Source organism: Gossypium arboreum, chromosome 5, assembly GCF_025698485.1.
Source record: "Gossypium arboreum isolate Shixiya-1 chromosome 5, ASM2569848v2, whole genome shotgun sequence".
Classification (NCBI taxonomy): Eukaryota; Viridiplantae; Streptophyta; class Magnoliopsida; order Malvales; family Malvaceae; genus Gossypium; species Gossypium arboreum.
In genome coordinates, this window is record NC_069074.1 from 79,017,626 (window position 1) to 79,045,071 (window position 27,446).

General features: G+C 34.0%; 2 protein-coding genes across 6 annotated transcripts in view; both read right to left on the minus strand.

The window, feature by feature from the left end:
* The window catches only part of LOC108453280 (ubiquitin carboxyl-terminal hydrolase 25-like), a 51,684-nt gene extending 33,190 nt beyond the window's left edge, over nucleotides 1-18,494 (minus strand). Inside the window, exons 1-8 of one of the 3 annotated variants that reach the window (XM_017751291.2) lie at nucleotides 17,528-18,494; nucleotides 16,580-16,655; nucleotides 16,402-16,494; nucleotides 15,569-15,655; nucleotides 14,430-15,472; nucleotides 13,907-14,035; nucleotides 12,701-12,836; nucleotides 12,099-12,597 (exon numbers count right to left, since the gene is read on the minus strand). In XM_017751291.2, the coding sequence (XP_017606780.1) occupies nucleotides 12,713-12,836; nucleotides 13,907-14,035; nucleotides 14,430-15,472; nucleotides 15,569-15,655; nucleotides 16,402-16,494; nucleotides 16,580-16,655; nucleotides 17,528-18,183 (2,208 nt within the window). In that variant the 5' untranslated portion in view covers nucleotides 18,184-18,494 and the 3' untranslated portion in view covers nucleotides 12,099-12,597; nucleotides 12,701-12,712. Of the gene's footprint in view, nucleotides 1-12,098; nucleotides 12,598-12,700; nucleotides 12,837-13,906; nucleotides 14,036-14,429; nucleotides 15,473-15,568; nucleotides 15,656-16,401; nucleotides 16,495-16,579; nucleotides 16,656-17,527 lie in introns of those variants that run through there. The other 2 variants (XM_017751294.2, XM_053028013.1) reach the window with 2 other exon arrangements.
* Nucleotides 18,495-18,856: 362 nt separating this feature from the next.
* On the minus strand, nucleotides 18,857-27,080 carry LOC108453865 (probable sugar phosphate/phosphate translocator At3g14410). Of its 3 annotated transcripts, none has more exons than XR_001866652.2 (8): nucleotides 26,770-27,077; nucleotides 25,667-25,774; nucleotides 25,525-25,559; nucleotides 22,928-23,040; nucleotides 21,034-21,295; nucleotides 20,653-20,921; nucleotides 19,276-19,478; nucleotides 18,857-19,176 (listed from the first exon to the last, which is right to left on the minus strand). XR_001866652.2 is itself a non-coding variant. In XM_017752215.2 (8 exons), coding segments are annotated over exons 1-8 (1,017 nt in total). In that variant the 5' UTR covers nucleotides 26,875-27,080; the 3' UTR covers nucleotides 18,857-19,175. The 3 variants fall into 3 exon arrangements, 2 of the variants coding, with proteins under 2 accessions (XP_017607704.1, XP_017607703.1); XM_017752215.2 differs by having other exon boundaries at nucleotides 19,355-19,478; nucleotides 26,770-27,080; XM_017752214.2 differs by lacking the exon at nucleotides 18,857-19,176 and having other exon boundaries at nucleotides 19,271-19,478.
* Between the last annotated feature and the right edge of the window lie 366 nt (nucleotides 27,081-27,446).

Sequence of the window (27,446 nt, forward strand, 5' to 3'; positions counted from 1 at the left end):
CTACGTCATTTTGATAAATGTTTACCTTTCTAAAGTTAAAAGTCAAAACCATTAAGTTAAAAGGCAAAATTACTAAATTTTGATAAATGTTTACTCATTAAGTTAAAAGGTAAAACCACTATATTGTTTATATAGTTAAATAATATTGTACTTCATCTACTAGTTAAATAATCGATCCATGTAAATGCAATATTGAGTATAAATAATAGGATTCGTTAACTCGACTCGACTTGACTTGACTTCAAATTTTTTGACTCGATTCAATTCGAAAAATTTAAATTGAATTCAGTTGTTAAAATAAGATTCGTCAATAACTCAAAATTTTTTGACTCGACTCAACTCAACCGAATACTCACCCCTAGCAACAGGCTCAACTCTGGTGACTTGCTATGCCTACGGAGGTCTCTCACACCTGGCCAGTTTCATAGGCCACTAAGAAGAACTAGAAGGACTCAAATCTCTATTATTCTTGTTCGAACTCTTCTCTCTCTCCCTCTTCTCACGCTTAGTGCGCTTAACCTCTTCTGCAATCATTGCCTTGTCAATCAAGGCTTCAAAAACTCGGTCTCTCTAGAGAGCTATCAAAACCTTATAGTCGTCCCTTAGAACTTCCTCAAAATGGATGCTCTTATCGCAATTAGTCTCAACCGGCCCACAATCATATCTACTCAGTTTAAAAAATTTGGCCTCATACAAGGCCACTAATCCATCCCTCTAAGTCAATCCTATAAACTCAAGTCCATGGACCTCAACATAGTTTGCCCCAACATACTTATTCTAGAAGGTAGTCCAAAAACAAGCCCAAATCAACCGCTCAGGGTGTATGCCATCCTCCACTATAACACCTTTAACCCGTCTTCGTTGTCGGATTAGGGTTATGGAGTATTCTAAGCAAAACAAAACATTTAATTTAACAACAAGAACAATTATACAAAATTAATGTTAACATATCAAAATTAATTCTAATAATGGAAAATATACACTTATAAGCCTTAAATCGAGTCTATGGAGCCCTAAAAATAGTTTGGGAACAATCTGACATCAAATCAAAACAAAACAGAAAATTTTGGAAAAACAATAAAATTTGATAAACAAGGGTCACACGACTATGTGGCCAGGCAATGTAACATAGTCCAAACCGTGTGAGCATTCGAAGTTTGGACACACAGCCATGTCTTAGCCCGTGTGTCCACTCCTGTGGCTATTTGAAATAAAGCCACACGGTCATGTCACAATCGTGTGTCAAACAGTGTGTGTATTTGATGTTGGGTCACACGGTCGTGTCGCAGGCCGTGTGAATTTTGCACCTAAAACAATATAGACACACGACCGTGCGGGGTGGCCATTTGTGGCACATGGCTGTGTGATAGCCCATGCTCAGGTCGTGTGCTCCACTTTCACCCCTATATCAACCCAACTCAAGCACCATTTCTTGTACAAAAAGTCATACCATAATTAGCCTATTTCATATGGTTAAAAGTACATTAAAAACACCAAATACATACTAAATATTAAACCATCCTATGTCTAACCAATACACCATCAGAAGGCAACTCAATTCACACACCAATTCAATTGAAGAACAAAGTTACAATTCTACACCTTAAACACATAACATTAAAACCAAAAAGACCATTTCAATATCATACTACACCAGCATAGCTTACCACTTTAAAAGCATAACCAAAATGACCATAACCATATAACTTTAAACATTTACAAGCCAAACCCAACCACATATATATACAAGTAGATACAAGCAAGACCAAAACACACCATATTTACAAGCTAATATAAAGTATCTATTACATCAAAGTCCTATACAAGCCATTCATAGCCATTTTTCAAAATAGCCAAAAACTACAAAAATGGTCGACAGATAGTGTGATAAAGCTTCGAAAATATTCCAACCGACCGAGCTTTTCGAAGATCTACAAAACAGAGAAAAACAACTACGTAAGCAATCGGTGCTTCATAAGCTCGTATAAGAAAAACTCAAACTTACCAAATAAATAAGTACATGATTAAAACATTCAAGCATTGTTTATTCCCTACATGTACATTTCTTCCTAATCACAACAATTCACAAGTTAGTAACTATACACATATACAAGAACATATTAATCATGGCAGTAACATAACATGCATAATATTTCAATATATAAATCATTAATCACACATTCAAACATCTTCCTTTTCAATTCAAATGTACATAACTATTCCATATCACATAACAAACTTATACTTAATAGTTCATTCCATGATATCCTTTTCAAACACATCTATAACACCCCAAACCCAGCCTAGACATTATGGCCAAATCTGGAATGTTATAAAGAAGAATTATAAATCCGACCTTATCATATTGAGAACATCATACATTTTGGTTACTAAAAAAGAGTCTATTTATTTTTAAAAAAAAACATGTTGTTATGCTTATCAGTTAAAACTGTCAATTGCTTATATTTTCAAGTAAATTAAATATTTTGCAGCGAAAGTGCTTAAATCGTTGTATTTTGAAAAACTGAGTTATTTCCTCTAAAATAGTTTTTTATAGAAAAATGGTTGTTTTCGATAATCATTTTATCAAACATCATTGCAAGATATCCCAAATTAAAATCCAAATCAAAGTAAAAAACCCAAATGTCCAGAAAGTTCCAAAATTACAAAACTCTCATATCCAAAATATTAATTAAGCAAATTATGTAAATAATGTTTTACGCAATCATGGCATATCCGAGCACTCATCGCACCAACCCGCCTAAGTCTGAGAATCACCTGAAAGTAACAGACAAACAGATGGTGAGTTTTAAAACTCAATGTGTAACTCAATAAAAACACAAATTCAGATTCAATCATATGACAGAATAGATACAAACATAAATCTTTTACAGAATCATACAGAGACAAATATGCATAGTCCTACCCCCATCCTCTACACACCAACTCTGACCATCCCAATACACCATATGGGGTATAAAACACCGACCCAGCCCTACACACCACATAGTGTCTATATGACACTTTTCAGAATAATCGCAGTAGTGCTGCTAGTATATTGGCGAGATATCGCCTCATACAGAATACTTCCTCCATATAAAAGATATCCAGCCCCATAACAAATTATAGACAATAATAATAGTAATCAGAATTAATATTTCACGCATGCTCATATGACAGATATTACACATGCTTATAAATAACATAACAGATCATACATACTATATTTCATAATACTCATATAAATGTTATTTATGTCAATTTTAATATAATAGAGTAGCAGATTTCATGCTTTAAATCTTATACCACACAAACCAACCCTATGAAATGCCCACAGTCAATCAAAACAACGTTTACGACCCTAGGAAAAAATTCTAAAATTTGGGCCTACAGGCCTGTGTGGCTTACCCGTGTGGGCCCACACAACCCAAAATGGCCTAGGTCATGTGTCACACACCGCCGTGTATAGCACAACGGCCAGGCACACGGCCATGTGTCATCGACAGGCACAATTTTTTACCATTACTGATTGTCATTTTCTCGCATTTTCGTTACACACCTAGTTCGTTTTCGACACAAATACCTCCACTAGACCTCCAGAACCTAGAAACATCATTCAAATGATCAATTCTAAGTATCGGAACACCAAATGACTAAAACCCCAATTGACATACTCGAAAGTATTAACCAATCAAAAGTTCAATCACTTATCGAGACAGATACGACAGTCCAAACACACTACAAGACAGAAAACGAGTTTTGGGCCCCTTGATTAACACCTACACGAGAGTTTACCTGAATCACACCCAAAGAACAAATTCATATTACAAAAATCTAAAGAACTCTTACCAATGATTACCCGGATGACAGACTTCCAAGATAGAAGAAAACGTTTAAGAGCAAAACAAAGCAAAAACCACAATGCAGAAAGGGTAAGGCACCAAAAGAAAAACAAAGGAAAAGGAAAAAGAGCAGGAGCAAACGTGAAACAAAAGCATTGGGATTTTTTTCTAGGAAAAATAATAAAATTAAAATTAAAATAATTACATTAATAATATCCCAACTCCCACTATCCCATTAAATAAAAAATCCTACCAAAACTGACCCACTGTCACTTATACACTACCACAGAGTTTTAATTCCACCCAACTTCTACTACATAACTGGCACACACTCACAAAAGCAAAAATTAACATTCTTCACTCACACGAGGGTTCGAACATAAGACCCTAATGCAAGCTAACACCTTACCACTTGAATCAGCAGGTTCATTCTGATATGAGTTGACCAAAAATATAATATAAGCCCAACCATTAGGGATAAGGCTAGGAACAAAAATAGAAAAATTTCCAAAAGTGGGACCTAAACCTAAGACCTCAAATACACACCCACATCACTTAACCACTAAAGCAAATACTCGTTTATAACAAATTTCATAAAAATAAAATATATCAAGGCGTTACAACTCTACCCCCTAAAAGAAACTTCGACCTCAAAATTTACCTGATTCAAATAGATGTGGATACTATTGACGAATCGAGTCCTCAGGTTCCCACGTGGCTTCCTCAGTGCCATGATTCTGTCACAGAACCTTCACTAATCGAATAGTTTTTTCCTTAAAACTTCACATCTCGATCCAGAATCAAAATCAACTCCTCTTCAAAAGTCAAATCTTATCTAACCTCAATCTCCTCAACTGGAACAATATGAGATGGGTCCAACAGATATCGCCTCAATATAGAGATGTGAAACACACCATTGATACGGTCTAACTCTAGAGGTAGCTCTAACTCATAAGTGATCGGTCATACACGCTTCAATATCTGATACAGCCCAATGAACCTAGGGCTTAACTTGCCCTTATGTCCAAACCGTAGAACCTTCTTCCATGGAGATACCTTAATGAACATGAAATCACCCACAGAGTACTCAATATCCCTCCTTTTCAGATCTGCATAGAACTTCTATCTATCAGAAGCTACCTTAAGACTATCCTGAATCAGTCTAACTTTGTCTTCAATCTCATAAACCAACTCAAGACCCAAAACTCGTCGTTCACACAACTCAGTCCAACTCAGTGCCATCTGAATGCTAGACTGAAAGCTATTATTGTAGGCGAACTCAGTTAAAGGTAGAAATTCCTCCTAACTACCTTATAAATCAATTACGCAACTCTGAAGCATATCCTCTAGCATCTGAATCACCCTCTCAGATTGACCATCTATCTGAGGATAGAACGCTGTACTGATATCCAACCTCAAACCCAAAGCCTCATGAAGCTTCCTCCAAAATCGAGAAGTGAAGTAAGGATCCCTATCTAAAATTAATGAAACTGGAACCCCATGAAGTCTTATGATCTCAGAAATGTATAGCTTGGCCAACTTCTGAAGAGAATAATCTGTCTGAATAGGAATGAAATTAGCAGACTTGGACAACCGATCCACAATGACCCATACAGAATCCTTCTTAGTAGGTGTTAAGGGCAAGCTACTAATGAAGTCCATATTTATGTGTTCCTATTTCCATAAGGGAATCTTAACAAGTTGGAGCAAACCTGAAAGCAAATGACGCTCAGGCTTAACTTGCTGGTACATCAGCCAACAAGAAACAAAATTTGTTACCTCTAATTTCAAACCTAGCCACCAATACAGTTCACGAAGACACATTTTATTTCCACCGAGATGCATAGCATATGGGTTACTATACGCTTCCCTCAGAATCAACTGTCTCAAATCAGAGTCATTTAGTACACAAACCCGTCCTCGAAAACACAGAACCCCATCACCATTCAGCCCAAAATCAGACATACTACCATCATCTACTTGATGGAAATGCAGAACCAAAGATTCATCCCTTAACTATTTATCCCAAATCTGATCAATCCAAGTCAGCTTAACTTGCAACTCAGCTAGCAGACTCCCATCATCAAATAGACTTAGGCGAGAAAACATCGCCCTCAAATCAGACATTGCTCTACAACTAAAAGCATTGGCCACCATATTTGTCTTACAAGATGATACTCTATAGTGCAATCGTAATCCTTGAGCAGTTCAATCCATCTACGCTGCTTAAGGTTCAACTCCTTTTGAGTAATAAGGTACTTAAAGCTCTTGTGATCGGTGTAGATGATACACCTTTCACCATACAGATAATGTCTCCAAATCTTTAAGGAAAAAACCACGGCAGCTAACTTGAGATCATGCGACAGATAATTCCCCTCATGTGACTTAAGTTGTTGGGACACATAAGCTACAACCTTACCATCTTGCATTAGAACACATCCCAAACCGACATGTGACACATCACTATAAACCATGAACTCCTTACCAAATTCAGGTTGTATTAGAACAGAAGCTTGAGTCAAAACAATTTTGAGCTTCTTAAAGCTCGATTGTTGTTCATCAGTCCAAACAAAAGGAGCGTTCTTATGCAAAAGCTTAGTCAGAGGAGCTGCAATTAATGAGAACCCCTTGAAAAACCTACAGTAGCAGCCCACAAGACCGAGAAAACTGTGGATCTCAGAAATATTCTTAGGCTATTTCCAATCAAGTACAGCCTCAATATTTCTAGGATCAACTCGAATCCCCTCAATAGAAACCACATTCCTCAGAAACGCTACTTCTCTCAACCAGAATTCACACTTGCTCAACCTAGAATAAAGTTGTTTCTCCCGAAGTATCTAAATAACTACGCTAAGATTCTCATCATGGTCATATTCGGTCTTAGAGTATACTAGGATGTCATCGATGAAAACTACGAAGAACTAATCCAAATATGGTTGGAAAACCTAGTTTATCAGATCACGAATGTCGCCGGAACATTTGTCAAACCAAAGGGCATGACTAAGAACTCATAATGCACATAACGAGTCCTAAAAGTTGTCTTATAAACATCAACTTCTTTAACCTAAAGTTGATGATACCCAGAACGGGGATCTATCTTGGAAAATACTAAAGCCCCACGAAACTGATCGAATAGGTCATCGATCCTCGGAAGTGGGTACTTATTCTTCACGTTAACTTATTCAATTATCGGTAGTCAATGCACATTCTCATGGTACCATCCTTTTTCCTTACAAACAAAATTGGTGCCCCTCACGGAGACACACTAGGACGGATGAATCCACGATCCAAGAGCTCCTGAAGCTGAGCCTTTAGCTTCATAAGCTCCTTCGGTCCTATACGGTAAGGAGCGATGGACATCGAAGTTGTACACTGTAAAAGCTCTAATACCACTAAATATAACACCCCAAACCCGGCCTAAACATTATGGCCAAATCTGGAAAGTTACAAAGAAGAATTATAAATCCAACCTTATCATATTGAAAACATCATACATTTTTTCTACTAAAAGAGAGTCCACTTATTTTTAAAAAAACATGTTATGCTTATCGGTTAAAACCATCAATTGTTTACATTTTCAAGTAAATCAAATATTTTGCAGCAGAAGTACTTAAATTGTTGTATTTTGAAAAACTGAGTTATTTCCTCTAAAATAGTTTATTGCAAAAAAACAGTTGTTTTCGAAAATCATTTTATCAAACGTAATCGCAAGATATCCCAAATTAAAATCCAACTCAAAGTAAAAACCCAAATGTCCAGAAAGTCCCAAAATTACAAAACTCTCATATCCAAAATCTTAATTAAGCAAATTATGTAAAAAATGTTTTACGCAATTGTGGCATACCCGAGCTCCCGACACACCGACCTGCCTAAGTCTGAGGATCACCTGAAAGTAACAGACAAACAGATGGTGAGTTTTAAAACTCAGTGTGTAACTCAATAGAAACACAAATTCAGATTCAATCGCATGACAGAACAGATACAAACATAAATCTTTTACAGAATCATATTTATAACAGAAGCATACAAATACAGATATGCATAGTCCCACCCCCATCCTCTAAACACCAGCTCCTACTATCCCAACACACCACGTGGGGTATAAAACACCCACTCGGCCCTACACACCACATAGTGTCCATACAACACTTTTCAGAATAATCGCAGCAGTGCTGCCAGTATATTGGTTAGATATGGCCTCATACAGAATACTTCCTCCATATAAAATATATCTTGTTCCATAACCAATTACAAATAGTAATAACAAATATCAGAATTAATATTTCACGCATGCTCATATGACAGATATTACACATGCTTATACATAATAGAACAGATCATGAATATTGTATTTCATAATACTCATATAAATGTTATTTTTGTCAATTTTAATATAACAGAGTAGCAAATTTCATACTTTAAGGCTTATACCACACATACCAACCCTATGGAAAGCCCACGGTCAATCAGAACGATGTGTACAACTCTAGGAAAAAAATTATGAAATTTAAGCCCACATGCCCGTGTGGGCCCACACATCCAAAATGGCCTTGCCCGTGTGGCCCACACGACCCACACGCCCGTGTGTAGCATAGGGCCTACCACAAGACCAGGCACACGATCGTGTGGCGTCGACAAGCCTAATTTCCAAGTTTCACTGATTGTCATTTTCTCGCGTTTTCATTACACACCTGATTCGTTTTCGACACGAATACACCCACGAGACCTCTGAAACCTAGAAACACCATTCAAACAATCAATTCTAGTATCAGAACACCAAATTACCAAAACCGCAATTGACATACTCGAAAGTATTAACCAATCATAAGCTCAATCACTTACCGAGACAAATACCACAATCCAAACACACTATACGACAAAAAATGAGTTCTGGCCCTCTTGATTAACACCTACACGAGAGTTCACCTGAATCACACCCAAAGAACAAATTCATATTACAAAAATCTAAAGAAATCTTACCACTGGTTACTCAGATAGACAGACCGCCAAGAGAGAAGAAAACGTTTGAGAGCAAAACAAAGCAAAAACCAAAACGATTGCAGGAATGGTAAGGCACCAAAAGAAAAATAAGGAAAAGGGAAAAAGAGAAGGAATGAAACGTGAAACAAAAGAATTGGGATTTTTTCTGGGAAAAATAATAAAATTAAAATTAAAATAATTAAATCAATAATATCCCAACTTCCACTATCCCATTAACTAACAAATCCCACCAAAACCGACCCACTATCACTCATCCACTACCATAGAGTTCTAATTCCACCAAACTTTTATTACATAACCGGAACACACTCACCGAAGCAAAAATTAACATTCTTTGCTCACACGAGGATTTAAACACAAGATCTTAAGGAAAGCTAACACCTTACCACTTAAACCAGCAGATTCATTCTAACATAAGTTGACCGAAAATATAATATCAGCCCAACCATTAGAGACAAGGCTAACAACAAAAATAACAAAATTTCCAAATGTGAGACTTGAACCCTAAACCTCAAACACACACCTACATCACTTAACCACTAAAACAGATACTTATTTATGACAGAATTCATAAAAACAAAGTTAAATAAATCAGGGTGTTACAACATCCTTTTCATTTGTTATCCTTTTTGGATAGCATCCTTTTCAATATTTTCATTTTATATCATTTTTGGATAACATCCTTTTCAACCTTTTCATTGATTCGGTAATATCGAATGTAATGCCATGGTATCTTTCAACCATGGTCTTTTTCCTTATCGAGTATAATACCATGATGTATTTCAATCATGGTCTTTTCCTTTTCTCAGTCAAGACTATTCCACATACCAATTCATTGATACATATGTAAAGATATCAATTTACATTATAAATTTAAATGTAATACTTTAAAATGATATACGAACTTACGTCGATAAAAACGATTTGTAAAACGAAGCCAACAACTAATTCGACACTTTAGCTTTTCCTCAATTTAAGTCTGGTTGATTCGTTTCTTGATTTAAATAGTAATTTAACTCAATTAAATAATTCAAATAGCTTAACTTCATAGATTCTAACTTATAACCCATTTTAATATAAAATTATGAATTTACCCCTAACATTTTAACTTTTCTGCAAATTATTTCCTAAATTCGAAACTTACAATATAGCCACAATTAATAAAATTTCATGCTAGTCGATTTTCATAGGGTTTCCTAACAACCTATATTTATCAAAATTTCACATTATTACCTATGAATTTGTCTTTTAACAAATTAATCCCTAATACTCAAAATCACTAAAAATATCTTAACAAAATAAGCTTATTCCTCAATCAAACTTAATATTATATCAACCAAATTCACAAAAACATGTAACTCATTCATGGAAAGTCCCTAAAAATTTAACAGTTTTACAAATTGGCCTTTGGGCTAGCTAGATTAAGCTAATACGAACTCAAAAACATAAAAATTACTAAAAATGAAACTCAAAAACATACCATGCATGAATATATGCCTTCACTAAAGCTTCCCCCTTCCATTTCAATGGTGTTACGGTTTTCACTTAACTAAAATGGTGTTGGATGATCGAATGGTTTATTTTCATTTTTGGGATTTAAAATAGCTCAAAAATATAAACTCATTATCCCAATCATTTTTAACTAATTCATCTACATTTGTAACTGAATTCTTTCTCATTTTCATGTTCATTTTCATTTCCATTTCCATTCCCATTTTGAGAAAACCACATTTATTTCTAAATGATTCCATTTCTCCATTTTGAATAAAATCAAAATCATTTTAAATGTTTTCCATTTCTCTATTTCATTTCATTTTTATTCAAACACGGAATTCATTTCTAGTTTCAACGAGCTAACTGAGGGACCGATTGAACATATTCAATTAAGGCTGAAATGATTTATAATTAAGTTTTGGTTTTCGCCTATTAATTATAAAATCATTTAGTCACAAAGTCATTCTACTATAGTATCATGACTGAGCTCTCCCTAACAGTATACCATTATAAAAGCATCTACTCAATGCTTATCCAATAACTTTTTCATAAGTGTGTTACCCTCTCAGGATGTCCTTAATCTCTTTGAGATAATATCCGCTCTCCTAATGGTAATCATTACATCTTCCTTCATGTAACCAAGTCATTCATCACAAAGACGAAGGACCCATGGCCATATTTACTTTTCATCAATCATGTAATGCTAATGAGAGGATATCATTTACCCATGTATCGAGCTATGAATTCCACTGTTGTGAATGACGCTACATACTGCAAAAGTTGCCCACCCAACGCACCAGCTTTCGGTTCCTTATCTATTCGAACTCAGGTTTTTACTTACATCAAAGTGTACGAGTCATGCATACATAGTCCATCATCCGCTCAGGGTTTAAGTATGTCACATTATGAACATCACAAGTGAATAAATCCATAAATGAAATTAGGATCTATTCTTCTTAGGTCCAGTTCGATATACTGTCCATCCAGTCAGTCACATCTGTGTCTCTATCTTCTAAGAATCATCTTGAGAAACGGTATATTAGTCTTTCAATCGGTTTGCTCATTTTCGATTAGACTAAAGACATGTTTAGGTTTATCTACAAATGCAAGTTGTATTTCTGTATTACGACTCGACCACGTAATATCGCTTAGTATTAGTTTAAACATTGGACAATTTGTGAGCAACATTTGCTTCTATTTTGTTTTGCATGCAAAATACGAGGAAGATATACAAAATATTAATATAATTCATGAATAATTATATTAACCAATATGTTCGAAAAAATTACAAGTGTACTTAGACGAAAATAATTAGAATGTGAATAATTATATTAACCAATATGTTTGAAAAATTACAAGTGTACTTAGACGAAAATAATTAGAATGTGACATTTGATTGTAAAAATAATTCTAGTAAAAGAATAACCTTACATTGATAATTTAAGAATATGGTGCAATTAACTTTCCTTTTAAGCAATCAAAATTATTAATGGTGGACAACATTAAGCTAAACATAATATAAATCGAGGAAGTATAGATTTGATAAAATAAAATAAAAAAAGATATTATAAGATTTATAACATTCTATTTTTGTTTCTGACTCAAAGCACACTTTGTTAAATATTTATTGTGTTTATTACTATTTAAAATAATTTGAATTAATTTAATCCACTGTATTCGATTTAATTCTTGAAATAATATATTTTAATCTATTTTGATTAATTATTGTAATTTTTAATATTTAAAATTAATAATAAATAATTGAATTCAGAAAATATCATTTTATTAATAAAATAAAATTCAAAACCATGCATCCGGCTTGAACAGGTAAAAAAGCAGGTCATGTGAAAGAAGGAAACATCAATAATCAGAGGATTTTAACTCATTACACCGGGTTTTTTATGGGAGAAACAGCATTGTTATGCATCCATAATAAGAAACAAAAAATGAGGATTTTTATGCTAAATCACTTCATCCAAAAATGCATATCTTACAAAATGAATTAAGATCCTTACTTCTTTGCCGGAAAATTTAAAAAAAAAAAATTACTTCGAACCCTCAAAGATCGAATCTCTCAACAATATCTGAACTCCGCGCTTCATTGCAAAATCATTCATAGGGCATCGAGAAACACGACAGGCAAATTTCCGGTAATATTGCTGGAAGTTGCTAGAGAGGACTGACATTCGCCTGATAATGGTCTTTCGCTACAATACTGATTACTAGTACAGATTATACACCAGGTTTTCGCGCAACAGGACTGTGAAAAGCATCGGCAAGAACGGAAGTCGTTAGGCAAGAAGTTTGTCTCCATAATTACCAAAATTCGGAACGGCAAATTGAGAAGTTAATTGTTTCAATACCAGCGATGCCGATCAAGGATCCGGAGATTCTTGTTTCGTTTGGCTGAAAGACTGGAGACGTTTAATTAATTCCTCTTTCAGTGACTCAGGAATTTGTGGAATAAAGGTTGGCTTCGCATCTGCAATCAGCTTCTTCCTGCATAAAAGTGGTTTAGGTATGATGAACCGATGTCCTATTTATGAAACAAAATAATAGCAATAGAGCTATGTTACTCAGACTTATGTATTTGCTGGATACAAGTATGTGTTCATTCTTTTGTATTTGGAAGGATCTTAGAGAGTCTTTTCCATCCATGTTGGGATATGCATCGGACATGGGCGTTGAACATGGAGGATATTTAATAGGAAAATAGATGAAGATGCACTTCGAAGCTATGTTACTCAACTCAGGTGTGAGTGTCAGATATACAGGTATATGTCTAACAAGACTACAGCCAGATGTGTATTTTCATGTATTTGGAGGATTCTTGGGGGTTATATATTTTCATGGATCAGATGCATTGGATGAGTACTACAAAAAGAAAAAAAAGGGAGAGAACAGCACCCAAAGGAAAAGGCAAATAAAAGGGACGTACAAATGGAAACCCTCATTTAAGAGAACAGGATATAAATGTACAAACCCATACTATCAGATCTAGTAAAATAGTACCTCTCACAAAAAGAAAAAAAAAGAGTAACGCACGTCATCAGCGATCTGATTGGGTTCCTTACCCCCTCTCCTGGCTAGTAGTTAATAAAAAGTAATCAATGTGTAATAAAAAAACTTGGTACAGACCTAACTATAGTCAGTGTGCAATTGTTAATTTGAAAAAGGTCCAGGTAGGCGTTGTGATGAAAAAGAAATATTGTAGCTTGTAAGACAGGTAGAAATCAATTTCTTGAGTCAAAAGTTTGTTTGTGCAGAATCCAATCAAATCAAGCATTATATTTGGATTCCAAAACGGGAATTTACAACCCAATTTAAAGCCAAATTGGCCCTAGGTTGTTTAAAAAAAAGTCTTTGTAGGTATGATCATCCTGCAAATGTTTGTGAAACCTACAAAAAATTTAGACAATTGATGGAAATCTATAGCAACTCAAATGCATCAAAAACTAGCTATATCAAAGCGCATAAATTCCTAAAGAAAGTCATGCATGCTTGAAGTGTACATAGAATTAAATTGCAGACATATAGACACGCTACTTAATGGTATAAGAAAGGCTTACTCCAAATCATTGTCACTCAGAGTGCTTCCAGTCTCCAGTGCATATGACTGCTTCCTCGAATACATGAAATTGTAAACATCAACGTACCAGCCAGATGATCGCAAAACTGAAGAAGCTTTGTTTTTCAGCCTGGTAAATTTTGCACCAGATTGAAACATATGAAAATAATAAATTTAATTAAAATGACTAAAAAAGCAACTTGTGACAAGTTAAATGCAGCCCACGAATAGGTGAACAGTAAAAAACTCATACACAACTAGATGTATTGAGCCAAGGACAGAACCAATTTTCTAAACCTGGATAACTATTGCCAAATGTCGTAAAGCAGAACACCCTAGTTCAAAATAATTGAACTCACAATTCTAAGAAATTTCAGGCATGAAAATTCACAAGAAAAACAAAGATATTAAAAGAAAGAGAACCTCTTAAGTCACAAACAACTAATGTGTAGCATCTAGAGAAATCAGAATTTATTATAACATAGAAGGCATCCCTAAAGCAGTTGAGACAAAATGTAACTTACATTTCCTTCATATTTTCAACTTTTGCACGAGATTGATCATCCTGGGAAAGCAATATACAGGATTTTCCCACTGGCATGGAGAAATCACCAGAGTTTTCTGTTTTCTTTAGCCCTGAGACATCACAGGAGTCTCTAAATTTTCCATTGCCCCCTGAGTTAAAAGAGTCTTTTAATTTTGTTGTTGGAACTGAGTTATCGGAAGAGTCCTCTGATTTTCTCTTTGGCCCTGATAAATTACAGGAATCTTCAGATTTTCTCTTTGGTCCTGAGGAATTAGAGGAATCTCCATATTTTCTCTTTGCCCCTGAGACATCACAAGAATCTTCTGGTTTTCGCTTTGCCCCTGAAAAATCATAGGAATCTTCTATTTTCCTCTTTGGCCCTGAAATAGCAAAAGAACATTCTGAATTTTTCTTTTGCCCTGAGTTATCACAGGCATCATTAAGAGCAGTATCAATCTGCTCTCCGACTGCCATGCTCCTGGTACCATTAACTACAAAAGAATCTAATTTATTTCCATTTGACAACGCAACTTGTGGGCCATTTCCACTAACAACAGCATCAACTTTTCTAGTTTTGTCTGTACCATTCCTGTTCATCAATGATGAAGTGTCTCTCTCATTCTTCTTCGTTTGAATTGAATCCATTGAAACTCCATTCACGGCAATGTTCTGAGTCTTATGTAAGCCAACTTTTCCGTTACTCGTAACAGAAAGCTTTCTGAGACCAGACTTTTCAGAAATACTGAATTTCACACGTGAGTTAGAAGATGGTTTTCCAACCTTATCCTTCTGTGAAGATTGTTCAACACAAAGTTTTGTTTGGACTGGTTTCAATTGAACCGCTTTCAATATTTTGGGAGCCTCACTTCCATTAGAATCACGTGGTTTAGCTCCATTGGAAGAAACTGTGGTACCGAAAGACCCTGGCCTCTGGTTAGTACGAGAGAAGAAAAGAATATAAACCTTCTCAGACAAGACCTCCTGCAGGTTTGAAAGTGAGACAAAGGAGTCATTGCAGCAATACCACCTGCCCATTGCATCCTTTAAAATACCGAACTAATGTCAGCAACTAATCAACATTGCTGTGTTGAAGCATACATATAAAAAAAAAAGGAAGAAACAGGGGAACGTAAGCACCTTAATATATGCATAGTAATGCCCAGATTCTGGTGAGTACCCTGAGTGCACAATAGTACCAAATAGGTTATACACTGGCTGTGGATCCTGAATAGAAAAATACCAACAGAATTACAAAATAAAAATAAAAATATTATATAGAATATATGGCATATAACCAGTAGAAGAGATTACTTTGTACAGGATAACCAAGAAAATACTTTAGAGTGTACTATATTCTATTGGCAGGGCCATGCAGAAATCACTTCAAACCCTTGTCATTCGCTAGCATTCACTCTCCTTCCTCTAATGTAATGGTGCCAGACTAGCTCAACATTGCTAACCAACCAATGACATGACTGAAGCATATGTATTATTTATTTAATAGACCAAAAAGAAGTACTAACCCAAAAACATACCCAGTTATCTACAACAGGTAATTCGGATACTCAAGCACATTATAATCCTAAAAGTGCCAAAATATAAGCTTTGCTAGTAAACACATTAAGATACTACAATTTTCCCATATCATTTAGTAAAACAAATACAAGGCTTATAGCTAGTCTACACAAGCAAAATAAAAGCTCAAAAAATTAATGCTAATATCACATCTACAGAACTCTCACAGCAGCAAGCTATAAATTTGTCCATTGATGTACATTATTTCCTAGGAATTCATTTATATCACCTTACTGAATTCATTTATATCATCTAATTGAGAATATTTTTATTTAACTTGTAACTCTTAAATTAAACTTAGAATCTAGAATTCATAGAATGCCGTAACTGTAACTGTAACTGTAACTCCTACCAATCACACAAACTTATATGCTAAATTAACAAACTTAACAAACCTGGCTTGCTTTGGACATAAAGCTTGAAAGAACCAAAACTTCTTCAAACGTAATGAGCCTATCAATCTTCGCACCAAGTATTCCCTCAAATCTCTGCCAACACAATCTAACAGTCATTTGTTTACTCCAAAACCGATAAAAGTAAAGATAAAAACTCTAAAGAAATTCCATAACCTACCTTCAGTTGAATAACAAGGATATTTGGCGCTTGACGTATGGACAGCTGCTTCCTTGCTGCCACCAATTTCTTACAACTAAACAACCATAAGTTTCTCATTCAAAAACAAAATAAATTAACAAAACAAAAGCCAAAGTGCTTTATTAGGCTCAATTCAGTATTTTTTTTCTCTTGCATTTTGCTATTTGTTTTTTCTTCCTAAAGAGTCGATATAAAGTTTAAAAAAAAGACCAATTCTAACACACTGTTACCTAGAACACGGATCAGTCCGGTGTGAGGAAGAGGAACAGGAACAGGAACAGGAACAGGAACACAAATCGTTACTTACATGGAAAGTAATTCAATAGGGGTAGTCTTTCTTCGGTTCACTTAATAAGTACAAAATATGATTAATTGGAACGTAAAACGTTTTTGGATCATATATATAGTTCACCTTAATTAAACTAATATAAACTACTAATATATAAAATTAATTTCCATATATCAAACAAATCAGATAACCTTTAAAAAAATATAAACTATATAAAATTTTAAAGATCAGAAATAATAATAATAATTAAAACTAAATACAGTAAACTTTTTATATGACAAAAAAAGCTCAAAAGATTTTTCTATATACAAAATCCCCAAAAAATATAGTATTGAAAGTTAAAACCACAGGTACTGTCACGTGGTTCTTCTCTCGTTGACTGTTCTTTCATCTTGAAAGTTAATACCACAGTTAGGTTCTTTTATAGATTGGGAACGCCAATGTTCACATTTTTTATCACATACGAATGGAGATTCAGATCGTCTGATCCAATTCGCAATTCATGGTAAAACAACCCCATAGGATGAATTGGGGTAACACTATATTACTCATGTTTAAGTTTTTCTTTGTTTACTATCACCAAAGTAAAAGCTGAAACAAAAGCTACCAACAAACGACATTAAAAGATATGAACTTACTTGTCACACTTGTACTTATTATTTCCATCCAAAACCTCAGGCTGAAAAAACTTATGCATAGCTTCTTTAAGTGAACCACTATTCAAAATATCAAGACTAATATCCATAATCTCATCAACTTTATTTGACTCCGCACCACACCCCAAACACTTAACCTGACTTTGCAAAGCACCCCCAAAGATCTCCTTAACTACGGTATTGCCGTTCACTGCTTCTCCTCCTCCTTCACTTCCCTGTCGCCGCAATTTCTTCAAACGAAGACAGGTATTATGGCAAGCATCGATGACGTACCTCAAGAACTCGTGGGCATCCTCTTGTCGGCCGAAGCGGAAGTGCTCGGCGAATATTTTGATACAGCTTTGGATCTTGGAAGGCGCGTCAAGGGTGAGATCGAGGGTTAAGGAGCGTGTAATCCAGGCTTCAAGGATACAGAAAGGGCAGTCGCGGGGCTTTTTGGAGGCGGAGGCGTCGCAGGAGGAGGAGTGTTGGGAGCGGAGGCAGAAATTGGCGAGCGGTGGAGTGTAGGTGAGACACTGAAGAACGCTGTTGAGGTAACACGAGTTGCCGAGGTTTCTTAAGCCTAAAGGAGGGCCTTTCTTTCGTTTTTCACTGAGTAGACTCGGCTGCCAAGTCATTTGTAACTCGACAAATCCCATCAACAGTGATGATCCTCCTTCGCCGATCTCTCATCGGACGGCCATCCACACCGCCAGAATCGCATCTCCTTCAATTTTTCCGGGAAAATTTGCTCTCAAAATCAAAATTTCCCCTTTTCCCCGTTTAGGAACCTCTGAAAGAATGAAGAAATTTCTCGCGAGGGTTCGTTGCTTCAATTTCTATTTTATTTTTATTTCTCCTTTTTCAGTTTCCCCTTGTGAAGTCTTGAATCTCTTGATCTGCGATTTTGGGTAAGGGTCCATTCTTCTGTTTCTCTTGGGCTTTTAATCTGTAGGGCTTGCACCTATATTTGATTAAGGAACAAAATTTTATTTATGAAGTAAAACAAAGTTGTAGTTTGTAGGTTTCTGTAATCAGCCTTCACAATTTTATTATAAAATTATAAACAAAACAACTATTATATAATCTAATTCTACAAATACAAGTTCATTTTAATTCAATATAATTAGAAAGATTTATTTGCCTCCTTTATTTTATTCTTTTTCAAAAAAATGAAATTCACGTATCAATGCATTAAAAATGGGAAAACATGTAATTATATTGTAATTGGATAATTTTTTCATCTAAAATATATGATTATGATGATCTCTATGTAGATTATATTTTAATCGAGTATGCTAATGGAAGATTTGGTAACTTTCCGAATCACTATTTAAATAAAATAATAATAATAATAATATTATTATTAAAATGACCTTTTCATATATTTAAAACAATAAAACGAGCTTTAAAATCTAATCAAGTTTGGGCAAACAAAGCCAACCTGAGAATGGACACCTCTAATCCCACCCAGCAATGTACAGTTAAGACATAACAAAACCAAAAACTCATAACGCTACAGTTTAAAACAGTCCAAGTATTTCTTTGCAGATTTTCTACTTCACCTTATCTCAGAAGGTCACTTTCTCCAAATATAACAACCGGCGCAGCAGCTCGATAGTGGCACAACAATGTACCCCCCCCCGAATAATCTGTGCAGAATCAATGGAAAAACAAGTTAAGACGTTTTTTTTTTTTTTCCTGCAGTGTGTGATGGACATGCCGAAATAAATAGGAGCAACGAGATTAACTGGCGGTTCCAAGTAGCTGTGATTTGTGCAATTATTTATACTTTCAACATCATCTTTACAGATTAGAGTTGTACATAACTATCTGTTCAGATTCGATGATGTAGCCGTCGGTATGGTCAGGGCAGCTTGGGAGTCATCAGAGATATTGCGAATTGCTTCCCTCTTCAACTTGTGATTATTGTATGCCGCCACACCAGCAATGGCTACACAAAAGAGAGTAAAAAAAGAAAAGATAAAGTTCACTGAAGAAACAAGAAAGACCAAAACATTTTATGTCTGAAATAGATGGCTTCTCCAAAAATGCCGAAACAAAAGCTAGAAACTACTCGAAATTTATAACAATATCGAAGCATGAGAACTAGCACAAGATGCAAAGATAATGAAGCCTAGGACTGCATCTAAACTTCATGCAATTTTCATATTCAAATGAATGTATCATGTTACTTCCTTGAAACAACCATGCATAAACATTAGTTTAGGCAAATAAGTGATTAGCTATGTGAGAAATATCTTACATCTAATTATTAATGATTTTTATCCTAAGCAAGGTAAGCTCTAAGATTATAAATTAGCCTTAAAAGAAAGTATATGGAGAACCTAGTGAGTTAAAACCAACAGATATATATATATATATAGTGTGTGTGTGTGCGCAAGCGCAAGCTGGGGGGGAGGGGAGAATGAGAAGAGTATCATCTAGTAAGAATTCTAATAGCCAACCTGAATCTCAAGGTAAGCCTTAATCTCGAATTAGTTAGTTCAGTAGTGACTTATGTGCATCCTTGTTGCAACCAACACAAGGCCACTTAGATTACTTGAGGGTCTAGGGTTAGGTTTAGGGTTTCATTCCAACAGATAAAATAAATTTGAAGAAAGAACTGACACCAAAATGCCCTCCCCCAATATGTGTGTATATATGTATGCATATATGCATGTATAAACCATGACACTAAAACACTAATAGAATACTCCTTAACAGTACACCTACTAACAGGTTAAACCACGATGCAGAACTTTGCTATAAGCGAGGTATAAATACTCCTTAACAAAGTCCAGCAATACCAAGGCATATGCTGAAGAGCAAGATAAGCGATGCAGTGTTTAGCATATCTAATGCATAAATATTCATGGCCAATCCGCAAAACCATGGATATCCTCCACCAAGCCTGAAGGAGCCATTGCTCCTATCAACCAATTCAGATATCTATAATTCATTTATCCGCTGCTATGGTACTTTTAAGGGAATGACTGAGCTACATCCTTGTCATCCACAATGAGAATGGATTGTCCGCCCATGGTTATGTCCTCGAAATGATGTAATAGATAAATGCTCGTACAAGAGATGAAGATATAAAAGAGAATTTACTTTAAGATACTTACCTATGCCATAGCCAAATAAATTTATGACTGTCAACTTTGTATCTGCAAAGAGAAGGGCCGATACTAAAACAACCACCCAATCCTTGACGACTCCAGCAACGCGAATGGTTAGAGCACTAGTGTGTGAGATCACTAGGAAAACTGACAAGTTGAGTGCAAAGGTGCAGAGAGAGTTCAGCGTTAACACAACAGGGTGAAGGTTCCACATCCCATGGGCATCCATTTTCGGTTTCTCCAGAAAGATCCAAGGAATAAACAGACAAAGAGCACTGCAAATGAAACACAAACCTTTAATTCTAACTGATATCAAATTTATACAGAGAAGAAAGGAAATATTTCAGTAGAATACAAGGTAAATTAGAAAACTGATGTAATACATACCTGCAAGGACTAACATAATACATGATAGATATAGGGTTTAACTTGAGACCCTTTCGCTTAACCAGAATCTCCATGAATATAAGTCTTAAAGATTCTCCGACAACACCACCCATTTGGTAAACAACTCCAATCCAGCTAATATTTATTTCTCCATAAGAAGCCACCAGAACACCAAAGCTTATCACTGACATTATTAAAAGCATCCTGCAGCTCATTACCTCCAGTCCTGCTGCTACTCCAAGGATGAAAACAGCTACTGGCACTGGAAACTCATTCAGAAAAGAACTGATGTCACAATCTGTCATATCTACCATCTAAATAATAGTAACATACATAATGTACTTATTAATATATTCTTAACCCTAATTCATGGTATTTGAATACCGAAGATTTTAATAACCAGCCTAACATCTTTCACAAAATCAAAAAATATTTTACAACATTGGAAGCCAACTAAGTTTATACAGGCATTACTTACCCATCTGAAACTCATTAAAGAGACAATTACAGTTGATTCCTTGTGATTACCCCAGAATTAACGTCCATTTAACATGCTATAAAGGTTTCTCTGAACCTAGTGCAGTTCTCACTGTTTGATTTATCAACAAGTCCCACTCAAGCTGTGTTTGTTTCACTAAAACTTAAAAAAGCTTGGATTGATTTTTTAAAAAAGTAGATATTTTTGGGTGTTTGGATGATTCTGCATAAAATATTTTCCATTGTTTGGCAAATTTTCCTAAAATATTTTTTGAAACTTGTTTTTGGTAAACGAGCATAGCATAAATTGTATTTGTTACAAAATATTATAATAGCATTTTTCTTTGACAATTGAAATTTATTTTATAATAAAATAACGTATTATATAAACTTAATAATAATCAATATCTAATTAAAACTTAATTTGAAGTTACATATTATATATATATATATACATGTATGAGAGCAGATAGTGGCACATTAGACCTGGAAGAGATAATGAAATTAAGCAAAATTTAAACAAATACACATTTATATTATTAAAATATTCATATTTTATACTATAAAACATTTATTACTAAATATTTATAAATTGTAATATATATTTATTATTGAAATATTAATATAATTTTTTCAATAAAATATTAAGAATATTACTTAAAATTTAAAATTATTATTAATGTTAAAATCTATTATTAAAATAAAATTGTAATATTAAATAATTTTATTAAAATAATAAATTAAATTAATAATTTACTATATGATTAAATATAAATATGTATATTTAATAATTTTGAAAATTATAATATTTTAGATTAATGTTCTTTAATTATTTTTAAAATTTTAATTTAATTTAATTTTTATTCTTAATATAATAATATTTGACTTTATTCGAGTTAATTTTATATAAAAATCAAGTTACTCATAAATAACTGCTTTCCAAAAAAATGACTTAAATGGGAAGTCATTTTCTAGAAAAATGAGCTTATTTTCTGTTGACCAGTATCCATTGACCAAACTATTTTCCACAAAACAAATATAAAGAAAATGAAAAAGATATTTTTCATAGACACACCTTCACACCATTCCCAACTCGAATAGAATAGCAAAAGCAACCTTATTAGTAGTATTATCAAAACAGAACACCTTATCGATATGTCCTTTGTGATTTTGCTTCACCGCAGAAATCAAGGAAAAGGCCAACAAAACTGAAGCAAGGGTTGCTCTTTTGTTTGAAAAGTGTATTCAGATGAAAACGTCAAAATGCATGCCATCTTTTAACAGCATAATCCCATTAGTCAAAATGCTACAACAGACAGTGTTAAGTACAAATTTTTATGGCCCATGCGATGAAAACAAATTCAATAAAAAGTACATGGGTTTCAAGTGTAATTTGCTCAAAATTTTGATAACTTACTAATTGCCTTCAGCATTTGTGCAAATGCCACTGATATATGCAAGTAGGCAGTGTTTCCCAGCCAAAGAGTCATTGCAAACATGGCACCAATTGGGATCACAGATGTCGTGTATCTGAGCATGTTTAACTCCATCAAATTTAAGGGTACATTATATAAAAGAAGAATATACACAGAATGATGAAGTAGCAACAAGAACGAAATACTATTCTTCACATTATCTCAATTGAAGACAAGATGTATGATAATGGATTTATATCAGACAGCTTATAAAGATATGTTATGACCAAAGAGATACATCAGCTGCATTGTAAGGGGACTTCAATTATCATCACACAATTTTTAACTTTTAGTACTTCACAACTCTGCTTCCATCTTGCTAACTTTCAGATAAGAGTTGCTCTAAATTAATCCTAATTGAATTGGACTCTTGGCTTGTATTTGAACCTTAAGTTTCTAATTTATTCTTTACTAGAATACGCTACTAACATTTTGGTGCCCCAATTACCAGCACCAACCGGAACATCAACTGCACCAGGTGTCTTTCATTACTAGTCTTTTGCAGAAAAATAGAGATACTGGCATAAGGTGAATAGCATGAGTTCTAAATATTTAGATTGAGGCAAGTACCAGAGCAGGAAACAAGATGCATCAGAAACGATAAAATCAATTAACTAAACCATTTATTCTATCTCCTCTCTCTGTAAATTTTAAAACTTACTGGAAACATTTGTCTATTTTCTAGAGTACATGATACCGGAACAACAAGGGGCAACCAAACTAGGTTAAAAGCAACTTTCTTTTCTAGTAAGAGTACCATTAAGCAAGGCAGTTAAAGAGTCACCTTTAACCAGTATGGAGGAAATAAGACCAACTACACCATGCAGTTATTGTAGAGAGTGGGAGAATGAGAACAAATTTCAGGAAGGAGGAAGGTATGGCAGGTCGAAGGGCATCTAATCACCAACAAAAAAGAACTATCCCTTTCCAAGTTCAAATTTGAGGACCATAATATTGATATCTTCACTACTCCAAAAGGAAAGGGCTAGTAAGACCATAATCAACTTGTTAAGAATCTGGCAAGAGAGGATGAACATAAAGGGTAGGAGTTTATCAAGTTAACATAAAACAATAACAACCAAGGTAGTTAGTACTGTAACTATTGGTGTACCATTTTTGTCTTGCTACAGGTACATATTGGTATTGGCATATTTCGGTGTACCGTTTTGAGTTTATCAATGTTTTTAAATATTTCTCATATATATTTATAGTCTAATTTTTAGTTTCTTGATAAATTATATACACATTTAAATATTTTTCACATATATATTTATTGTCTAATTTTTAATTTCTTAATAAATTATATAAACATGCAAATATATTTCAATTACATTCATATAAATATATTTATATACAACCATAAGTTTCAAATTTATAAATTAGGTTCAATTACTTAATTCAACAACTATTAATTTTAAATGTAATCATAGAAAATTAAAATGGTTAAGATAAAAAAATTTAAAAGTTGGTTTAAAGTATCAAAATTTTGCATCAACCAGTACAGGCCAAAACAGGCCTAAACAGGCAAAACATACCAAAATTTTTACCAGAACTGAACATAGACTACACGGTACCAGTTTAAGACCGAAATGGTATGTACTGGCTGATATGGTACCGGTACAATACTGACTACCATGATTGCAACTCTTATTTCCAGTTTCAAGTATTTTAGGTCATCTAAGTTACTGAATAATCTAGCAAAAGCAAAAACTATTATTTATTATCAATTACTTTTAGGCAGTCATCAATAACTGCTTACATCATTCCACTTTACGACTTGCCTAAGTACAAAAAGAAAAAGCAACCAGCACATTTCTTTCTATTATTCTTCTCCAGTATTAACTCTTTTTTTCCCTCTCTATTTAATATTTTCTTCTCTTTCCCTCTAAGTTCTTTCATTCTCCATGATTTTTTTCCTTCTATATGTCTTTTTCCTTTTCTCTAGTAAAAGTGTTCTTCCCCACTACTCTCTTTCCTGTTCCCTAGTTGCCCTTTTTTCCCCATGCCACAAGAATCTTATGCATTATGCATTTATACTCAAAAATGCAATTTTAAATCGAAAACTAAGAAATCTTATAACATTGTGCTCCAGGAAAATGTGTTCATCTCTGATGTAAAAGCAACAACTTGAGAGGGTTCAGATAATTGAATGCAACTACTGAAAAGTCTGTTCAGCTTAGAATTTCTAACCCAAAAAAAATCTGAACCATAACATTCACTATGGTCTTTTATCAATCAAAATCAAATTGGAAAAAGTTCACAATAAAGCACTCAGAAGCTTCTCGACCTGACACAGCATGAAGTTTCATACATGCATATCATTAGAGAAACCTTTTCTTTTTGTCCATTTATCAATAAAACCTACAGGGGTCACATCTGTGACCTTTCAACTTCCAATGAAGAGCACCAAGGTTATTCATATTAAGTCACCATTAAAATCACTAGTGAATCACCCAGCATAAAAATCAGCTGCTAACTGTACAGAAAACAGAACTTATAAATTCAAGCATCATGTATAAGGTTGTCTGCTATTACTTACATTTCTAACGTCATTCCTTCTTCAACTTTCAAAATCTGACATGGGAAAAATCGAAAAAGGATGATCAAGGCTTCCAAACAAAAGAAATTTAAAAAATCATCACTCGGAACCAGTTTACATAAACATATAGGGTTGAGGCTACCTTGAAGACTTTAGTGAGTAAGAAACATAAAACAGAAGAGAAGACCATGTGAAGCAGAGTCAACCCAAGGGGATACGGAAAATTGATTTCCTTTGATGACAAAACCCACTGCAGTTTTTACAGAAAAGGAAGAAAATAAAAAGCTAATATTAGTAATATGAATCAGAGTCACAAGAGTTTCTCATTCTTCACTATATCAAACAATCATTCTAAAGAAGAAAAATAACAACCGGCACTGAAAATTAATGGACAACATGGTCAATTACAGAGAAAACATTGTATCTGACATTAACAACACAGATACTGAACTCTCAAGTGCACAATCAATAGCAATTTTAGCCCATTCACCTGAATGGACAAGTTTGCAGACAAATGTAACAAGGGTAACATCATTCTTTCCACATGAGATTCTAAAAACCTTGTTAGCATATTGCCAATGTAGTATATGGAAATTCAAGCAAGCAAGAAGACTACTGAAAAAGTTAAAAGAGTTTCTTGTTCTTTACATATCCAACCATTTTATGGCAGAAAAATAACAAGCAACACTAAAATTTCATGAACAATACAGTCAAACTAACAATACCCGAAATATTAGAACTTACACAAAAAGCATTCCATTTGACATGAACAACATAGACTCTGAACTCCGAAACTGAAAAACAAGTACGCATAAGAAGTTAACAGTTCACAAAGTTATTGACCACTATCAAAACCAATCACCCAGATAGACCCTGAACTAATTATAAGCTGCCTTAACACTTCAATTTGGGGAATCCATGTGAATCATTAAATAGAATTAAAACACTCCATTTGAAGCATCTTTTATAAAAACTCTCTAACAAGTTCAATATCAACGTCTTTAACAAATTACATGCGAAGCATTACCTCAAGAAAACGCTAATTTTTACATCAAAACTATTCCAAAACTGCAAAAGATAAATTCCCTATAGAATAATTTTTTTAAAAAAAAATTAGATGTAGCCGATTGAAAATCCTAACATTTGACCAATGTTAAGTCTAAAACCTAAACTATCTCAAACTCATATTTAAGTTAATTAAAAAAAAAAAAAGGAGAGATCCAAAAGAGAGAAAAAAAAATCCACCTTGTTGAAGAAGATTTGACCGCTGGAAAGAGCGATGTAGAGAATGAGGTAAGCGTAAGTAATGATTTCTTCTTTCAACATGTTCTTCTTAACTGGATCTGCCATTGCTGTGCCTTTTTTTTTCTTTGCTTTACTGTTCGTTTATATCAAAATAAAAGAAGATATTTGATGTAAGTTGAACTTCTTTAAAAACTTCTTTAAAAAAAAAAACCTTCTTTAAAGAAAAAGAAAAAACTACGAAACATTTTCAGATTTGGATAAACTATCAAAATAGTCACTTATGTTTGAAATAGTTGTAACATTTTAGCCATTAAGCAGCTGATTGTCATTAAGGTATAATTGGAAGCTGATATAGCACGTTAAATCATCATTTTAAACAAAAGTTTTAGGTTAAATTTTACAATTGCTCCTCATATTTTTTCGTTGCCTTTTTGAACATAAAAGAAAAAATTTAAATTGCTCAAAACAAAAAAAATATAGGGACCAATTATGTAATTTAATCTAAAATTCTTGTTTGAAATGATGATTTAACGTGTTATGTCAGCTTACCGTTACACCGTTATTGGCAATTAATGCTCAGTGACTAAAATGTTACAACACAATAACATAAGTGACTAAAATATAAGATTTCAAACATAAGTGACTAAAATGTAACCCGAGGGAAACAAAAGTAACTA

Bases quoted from the DNA above. Each gene is read 5' to 3' on its own strand.
- LOC108453865 (XM_017752215.2), bottom strand. From the start codon at position 26,874: ATGGCAGATCCAGTTAAGAAGAACATGTTGAAAGAAGAAATCATTACT. The intron at 25,560-25,666 runs GTAGCCTCAACC...TTCCCATGTCAG, and splicing joins TACTCACTAAAGTCTTCAAG to ATTTTGAAAGTTGAAGAAGG. The intron at 19,479-20,652 runs GTAAGTATCTTA...TCTTTTGTGTAG, and splicing joins TTTATTTGGCTATGGCATAG to CCATTGCTGGTGTGGCGGCA.